This window comes from Drosophila melanogaster, chromosome 2L (assembly GCF_000001215.4).
Source record: "Drosophila melanogaster chromosome 2L".
NCBI lineage: Eukaryota > Metazoa > Arthropoda > Insecta > Diptera > Drosophilidae > Drosophila > Drosophila melanogaster.
Genome location: NT_033779.5, coordinates 784336 through 791830, shown reverse-complemented (window position 1 = coordinate 791830; position 7495 = coordinate 784336). Strand labels below are relative to the sequence as shown.

The 7495-nt window shown below is 50.0% G+C and overlaps 2 protein-coding genes across 3 annotated transcripts; one reads left to right on the top strand and one right to left on the bottom strand.

The window, feature by feature from the left end:
* Positions 1–1032: 1032 nt before the first annotated feature.
* Pkg21D (Protein kinase, cGMP-dependent at 21D) lies at positions 1033–5678 on the top strand. The gene is made up of 5 exons (NM_057865.4): positions 1033–1342; positions 3219–3589; positions 3653–5098; positions 5167–5352; positions 5409–5678. Exons 1-5 carry the CDS (start codon positions 1202–1204, stop codon positions 5569–5571), a joined length of 2307 nt encoding a protein of 768 aa, NP_477213.1. The 5' UTR covers positions 1033–1201; the 3' UTR covers positions 5572–5678.
* CG3544 (uncharacterized protein) lies at positions 3055–7495 on the bottom strand. 2 transcript variants are annotated; one of them, NM_001272913.1, is made up of 2 exons: positions 5404–7495; positions 3055–5321 (listed from the first exon to the last, which is right to left on the bottom strand). In NM_001272913.1, the coding sequence occupies exon 1, from the start codon at positions 7408–7410 to the stop codon at positions 5692–5694; it is 1719 nt and encodes a 572-aa protein (NP_001259842.1). In that variant the 5' UTR covers positions 7411–7495; the 3' UTR covers positions 3055–5321; positions 5404–5691. The 2 variants fall into 2 exon arrangements, with proteins under 2 accessions (NP_001259842.1, NP_608543.1); NM_134699.3 differs by lacking the exon at positions 3055–5321 and having other exon boundaries at positions 5673–7495.

The following is a 7495-nucleotide window of genomic DNA, read 5'->3' as shown; positions in this document are numbered from 1 at the left end:
TCGAACTTTTGCAATGACAAATACGACAGCAACGAGTGCACATAAATTTAAATTTCCAGTTTGGTACTTAAAGTAAGCAATCAAGAGTAAGATTACACCAATAAATTGTGCAATTCACTTTATCAAGGACTTTACTGATGGTAAGTACATATACACATTATTCCCTCTGGTTTTTAGGGGCTAATATACAGATAGCTTTAAAGCCACGGGTTAAGTCCCTCTGAATAAAATATTAGGGAAGCCATTTTAAATTTATAAAAAATGTATAAAAGAAGCTTAATATATTTCTTAAAATAACTAGAAGTAGTCTGCGGTTGGGTGTCCAAAACGTTGGTTGTTCCCTTGAGTGTTGGCCACCTTATGGTAACTATATTCCTTTTCCTTATTTTTAGAATTTTTTTTTGGCTTTTGTTTTCATATTTTCGGTCTGCCATTTCGCATTTTCGTTTTCATTTATACGCTCTGTGACGCCGTAGGTCTCGCTTCCCATTTGCCCTTGCCCTGCCATCTTGTGACCCCTCTAAAACAGCCATCTGAGTCCCTCCCTTCTAACCCCTTTCTGACCACTCTTGACCCATCACCGGATGCCCCCGGTGGATGTCCTCCTGTGGATGTCGCGTTGGCTGTCATCATCAAATTACGCCTGGCTTTTGTGGCTGGGTTTTGTTTTCGGGCAGCAGAAGAGCCAAATTAAATTTCCTTAAAGGGCTATCAAGGGCTTGCAATGTTAAATATTCAAGAGTTATTTTGCCTAATATAACACTTTAACTGTTAAAGAGGCCATTCTTAATTCACAGAGAAATGAAGCCCGAACATTGTATTCGAGATACATTAATTGTGTAACTGAGCTTATAAAATTATTATTAGTGCGAATCAATGAAAATTGCCTATTTGTTGCACTCTTCAGCTTTGGTTGACTCTGCTGATAAGCCGAGAACGCTCTTAAAGGCGCTCTTTTGTTTAACGGCCCACTTCTCTTGTTTTCTCTCTTTGATAAATCACGTATACGCCGTGTCGATCGTCGCCTGATGCCAGTCGCCAACGAATCGCGCGCGTAAGCAAACCGCCAGCGAACCGCAGCGGAGGAGCATCTCCGCCTGAATGGAATAACCCTGTTTGAGGACCGAACATCGTAGATATCGAGGCAGAAGATTGGGCAATCAAGTCACCTTTGACCCGGACAAGGCAGCAGACTGGCAGAATGGCCGCTGGAATGTTGACTGATCGGGAGCGGGAGGCGATCGTCAGCAATCTGACCAAGGACGTGCAGGCTCTGAGGGAAATGGTGCGGAGTCGGGAGAGCGAGCTGGTCAAGCTGCACCGCGAAATCCACAAGCTGAAGGTGAGGGGGTGAGGTCATCCAGGTGAGGGAGGGTATGTCGGGAAAAGCCATCCATCCATCGCTGTCTATGGCATCGCTTTGTTTGCTCGCATTTTGTTTGCTGCCCCTGGCAGATAAGCAGGAGCCGCACAGACCGCACTATTTTTCGGACTAAATTCGAATTCGCTTTGTGTATCGCAGAGATACAAAGTATCTGCAAATACACACGCCGACAGGCAGACCCCTCCTCCATCTCTATCACATCGTTATCTGGGCAACAGCAGCAGACTCTGCCCAGATATCAGATACACCCCATAGACCCCCTACTCCCTAGCCAATCCCCATACCCCAAGACCATGCCCATGCCTACCCCACTGAACCGCAGCGACGGAGGAGTGGAGGCGGCGAAAACGGGGGCTAACCCATGCCCTTGTCGGCGTATCTACTAGATACTCGTATCTATCTAATGCCCCATCCCCGCCTTATAATTTGTACTTGAGCCCCCGTCCACTGCCTTCCATCCACATATATTTAAACTGTAAGGCAGATTTATTGAGCGAAGTGATTAGCACTTCTTGGCGAGATCTCATCGTCGTGCACAATTTTATAGCCCAAAGAGCGGAGTGAAAATTCGAGACTTGCGACTGCGAGATACTTGGTAGCCACTTCTCAAATAATCTGGAAGCCGAAAATCATTTAATTTCCATTATCTCACTAATTGGGGCTGTAAAGTCGGAGACCTGAAACTGAGAAATTGCTAATATAAGATAATTTTATGTTCTCATGGTTATGGAGAGGTATACAAATTGAAATGCGCTTACTAAGTCTTCAATAAATGACCTTTCTTAGGGAAGATCTAGGAAATGCTTTATCAATCAACTCGCCGGATAATGAATCTTTCCTAGTCTGCATTTTTACCGGGATGTAAAGCTCTTTGTCACCTTATTCAAATGCCTCACGATTGTACGTCGCTAATTGCCGAATCACCTCCAGCTCGAGCAGTTGATCCGGCGACCGCGGCTCTGCTTCCCCAGATCTCAGGTCTCCAGATTACTTTGTGGGCAAACAGAGATACAAAGATACATAGATAATATAGTTCCGACCGAGGCAGCACGCGCATCTCGAAAAAAACAGAATCAGAATCGGTTGGGAACCGAAGCCGACATAAAAAAGCGGCGAGCGAGAAAAAAGGAAATACGAGCTGGGCCCGCGAAGAGTGTTTTTGAAATGCTAATTTCTATGCAAATAATTTGGAAAACAAGCAAAAGGTGGTTGGCTATTGGGGACTGGAGCGGGGTGGTGGGTGGTAACACCTCGCCCTGACATTCGGCTTATCATGTTTACCCTCTGAGCTGGAAATGAAACCAAAACTGAAACTCCATGACTAGGTCCAATTGCTGGGGTGGCGCCACGGATTTGGATTTGCCTTTCGGCTACGGCTTTATCTATGCTATGTTTTTGGGTCACACCGCCTAGGGGAAAATTTAGCATTCTATTTACGGATTGTGATAAGAGAGTCGAAGAACGCACCCAATTGGCATGCACTTGGCAAAAAATAGTTGTAGACCTTAAATCTTAAATAACCAACAAAGAAATTGAGATATATAAATGTATGTATATATATACAAGTTGAATTGCTCAACATAAAAAAACTAAATTGAAAATAATTCAAAGATAATATGTTAGTTCTCTCTGTGTTTACCAACGCGGAATTCGTCATCGGGAAAGCACGTGAATGCCGTCCGCAGTGGGTCACCTAATTGAGTTGGGCTCGGGTGTTGAGGGAATCACGCGCCTCCATCGATTGATTGTCCGCCAATTGCCGGGGGATTGATTAACCGACGCATCACAATTGTTGCTCCAACCTCTGACCCCCCCCCCCTACTTCGTTTTTCAGAGTGTTCTCCAGCAGACCACCAACAACCTGAACGTCACCCGAAATGAGAAGGCCAAAAAGAAGCTCTACTCCTTGCCAGAGCAATGTGGCGAGCAGGAAAGTAGGAATCAGAATCCACATTTGTGCAGCTCCTGCGGCATGGTGCTGCCCACCAGTCCGGAGTTTGCCCTGGAGGCGCTTTCTCTGGGACCGCTGTCCCCATTAGCATCAACATCTTCCGCCTCCCCCTCTGGACGAACTTCTGCTGATGAAGTGCGACCCAAGGCGATGCCCGCTGCTATCAAGAAACAAGGTGTCTCCGCCGAGAGCTGTGTGCAGTCCATGCAGCAATCCTACAGCATACCGATTCCAAAATACGAAAAGGATTTCAGGTACGTCTTCTTATGAGCTTTCATTTTCAACACCTCTGCAACTCACAACCCTGATCCTTCCAGTGATAAGCAGCAAATCAAAGACGCCATTATGGACAATGACTTCCTAAAGAACATAGACGCATCGCAGGTGCGGGAACTGGTAGATTCAATGTACTCCAAGAGCATAGCAGCCGGCGAGTTTGTGATCCGCGAGGGTGAAGTGGGCGCACATCTGTACGTCTCCGCCGCCGGCGAGTTTGCGGTGATGCAGCAGGGCAAGGTGCTGGACAAGATGGGGGCGGGAAAGGCGTTTGGGGAGCTGGCTATCCTCTACAACTGCACCAGAACGGCCTCCATTCGAGTCCTAAGTGAGGCCGCGAGGGTATGGGTGCTGGACAGACGGGTCTTTCAGCAGATTATGATGTGCACGGGCCTCCAGCGAATCGAAAACAGCGTGAACTTCCTGAGATCCGTGCCTCTGCTGATGAACCTTAGTGAGGAGCTGCTGGCCAAGATAGCAGACGTTCTGGAGCTGGAGTTCTACGCCGCTGGCACCTACATCATCCGCCAAGGAACCGCCGGGGACAGTTTCTTCTTGATCTCACAGGGCAATGTCCGAGTGACCCAAAAACTAACTCCCACCTCCCCGGAGGAAACGGAGTTGCGAACGCTATCCAGGGGAGACTATTTTGGAGAGCAGGCGCTGATCAACGAGGATAAGCGAACGGCCAACATCATCGCACTGTCACCAGGAGTTGAGTGCTTGACCCTGGACAGGGATTCCTTCAAGCGGCTAATTGGGGATCTATGCGAGCTGAAGGAGAAGGACTACGGCGATGAGAGCAGGAAGCTAGCCATGAAGCAGGCGCAAGAAAGCTGCCGGGATGAGCCGAAGGAGCAGCTGCAGCAGGAGTTCCCCGATCTCAAGCTCACGGACCTCGAGGTGGTCAGCACTCTTGGCATCGGAGGCTTTGGTCGGGTGGAGCTGGTCAAGGCCCACCATCAGGATCGCGTGGATATCTTTGCCCTAAAGTGCCTCAAGAAGCGACATATTGTGGACACCAAACAGGAGGAGCACATCTTCAGTGAACGTCATATCATGCTCAGTTCGAGATCGCCCTTCATCTGCCGTTTGTATCGCACCTTCCGTGACGAGAAGTACGTGTATATGCTGCTCGAGGCCTGCATGGGTGGGGAGATATGGACGATGCTCCGGGATCGCGGATCCTTCGAGGACAACGCGGCGCAGTTCATCATCGGGTGTGTGCTGCAGGCGTTTGAATACTTGCATGCCCGCGGGATCATCTATAGAGACCTTAAGCCGGAGAACCTGATGCTTGATGAGCGCGGCTACGTCAAGATCGTGGACTTCGGCTTTGCCAAGCAGATCGGAACGAGCTCTAAGACGTGGACCTTCTGCGGCACCCCGGAGTACGTGGCACCCGAGATCATCCTGAACAAGGGTCACGATCGAGCCGTAGACTACTGGGCTTTGGGCATTCTCATTCATGAACTGCTCAACGGAACGTACGTAACTGACACCACCTCTTGATTTTTTTGAACTCCCCCAAATAATGGTTGTTTTTCGCTTGTAGGCCACCGTTCAGTGCTCCAGATCCCATGCAGACGTACAATCTCATCCTGAAGGGCATTGACATGATAGCCTTTCCCAAGCACATCTCCCGCTGGGCCGTGCAGCTCATCAAGCGACTGTGCCGCGATGTTCCATCGGAGCGCCTCGGCTACCAGACTGGTGGCATACAGGACATAAAGAAACATAAGTGAGTAAAACATATATGATAGAAAGATAGCTATTGATGATGTGTTTAAACCTTAGGTGGTTCCTGGGATTCGACTGGGACGGCTTGGCCAGCCAGCTGCTGATTCCGCCCTTCGTGAGACCCATCGCCCATCCGACGGATGTTCGCTACTTCGACCGCTTTCCGTGCGATTTGAACGAGCCACCGGACGAGCTCTCCGGCTGGGATGCGGATTTCTAGGCCCATTCCGTCGACCTCCTTGACTTAGTAATTGATCACTCTTTAGTTAAATATAGGTTACTTTACTGATTTTCCTAGAAACGTAGAAAGAAAGGAACATGGAAACTATCTTATTGAAGTTTATACATTTGGGTGGAAAAAGTACACACTAGATTTGGAGGCCAGCAGCTGGCAAATTTGGGAGCATCGTTCGATCAGGGGCTTGTAGATCTTATCGCAGCCAGGTGTTGGTTCCGCAGCCAGTTTCAAGCCGGAAGGCACGTCCCTGAAAAACTCGTCGAAGCTGAGTCTCGTCCTACGGCCCGTGGGCATCATGCAGGAATGGCAATTGCAGGCGGACTCTCGGTGTTCGTAGAAGGCGTACCTGGCACGAAAGGCGCATCCTAAAAGGCTGACCTCGACACCGGTTCGCTGGTAAACAGGAGCATTGAATATGTCCGCCACGATCTGCAGGACACTTTGACACCTGGAGTCCTCACCCACCACAATTATCTTTGTGTTCGGTGTGTGGTGGAAGCCCATCTCGTGGGCAATGGACCAGTGGTGCATGATCTGACCCTCGATTAGAGCCCGAACCTCAATCTCCGGTGTGGAGAAGCGGTGTAGGCCACGTATGCACTCCGCCGACATCGGGCTTATGTGCGCATCCCAGCGCAGAGTGCCCTTGGCAGTGGGTATAATCTCCCGGTCCCGGAAGTGCACAGCTACATTGCCATTGTTGCCCGATGGCGTGGCGTCTAGCATTTCGTAGAAGTGCCTCCAACTGCCGCCGGCGACATCCTCACAGATGGCTTTTCGCGTCAATCCTCCGTTTTGGAAGCATAGGAGGCCCATGTATTCGTCCCTTCTTGTCGGATGGCACATCACGTGGCCGTCCTCCAGCCGCGGAGCTTTCTTTAGAGGCATCACTACCACATCACTTGTATCCAGACTGAGCATGAGAAAGTCATTCTCTACCAGTAGCCCTGCCAGTTCCGAGGCTTTGCTCCCGGTGGAAGCGACCACCATGCAGTCCGGCCTGAAGTTCCAGCGTTTCACGTAGTAGTCCCCGATGCGTCCTTGCAGCCGGGACGAGGGAATGGGCTTCATCAAACGCCTGGCAAGGTCAGGAGCACAGGCGTCTAGGCACGCTGCAGACCACTTCTTTTTCCGGATGTCGAGCAGGTTCATCCCCGAGCCATCGCTGTAGTCTATGGAGGCAATGCCTCCGATAAGGAGAGAGGCCAAAAAGCTGCTGATCAGCGAAATCCTGGAAGTTCTCTCGTACTGCTCCGGGCACTGGGTATACACTTTCCGTATTTGGGGACCCGTGAATCTGGTGTACGCTCTGGAGCCCGTTATTTTCGACAGTTCAGCGGGACCCCCGACGGTGTGCTCCATTTCACGGACCTGCACGTCCGTCGAGCTATCCCGCCAAGTAGGCGTTCTGGTCAATTCGAAGGCGCTCTCCGTGATCTGCTCGTGGAGCCGCAGGTTAACGTTCAAATTGCATAGACGCCTCAAGCCCAACTCCGACCAGAAGACGCAACCGTGCTGCTGAGCAGCTCCGGCAATAGAGACCACCGTGTGCATATCCGCTCCCTGTTTCACTAAACAGTCCATCAGCATGTCCAGTGCCTTTACCCACATTACCGGATTGGCCAGGAACTCGCCAGGACCGCCATCTGATAGTATTCCATTCGTTGTCTTGAACTCTGGGAGATCAACGTCATAGCGGATCTGCGCCACATAGGTAACGTTCAATTTGGAGTCGAGGATCAGGGCGCGGAAGAGTTGGGTGCCCAAGTGGAGGCCCAGGTAGCTGTTGCCACTGTAGTCCTGCTTGATGCGGTGGCACATATTCCATCGGTGGAGCTGCAACCAAAATTTTGAAGGAACGAAATTTTTTTTTATAAAACTTCTAAGTTAGACGGGAAGGACGAAG

What these genes read in the sequence shown, in the direction of transcription:
- CG3544 (NM_001272913.1), bottom strand. Translation starts at nt 7,410, where the DNA reads ATGTGCCACCGCATCAAGCAGGACTACAGTGGCAACAGCTACCTGGGC.
- Pkg21D (NM_057865.4), top strand. Translation starts at nt 1,202, where the DNA reads ATGGCCGCTGGAATGTTGACTGATCGGGAGCGGGAGGCGATCGTCAGC. An exon ending in AAATACGAAAAGGATTTCAG is followed by an intron (nt 3,590 to 3,652) that starts GTACGTCTTCTT and finishes TGATCCTTCCAG; the next exon opens with TGATAAGCAGCAAATCAAAG. An exon ending in CAGGACATAAAGAAACATAA is followed by an intron (nt 5,353 to 5,408) that starts GTGAGTAAAACA and finishes TTTAAACCTTAG; the next exon opens with GTGGTTCCTGGGATTCGACT.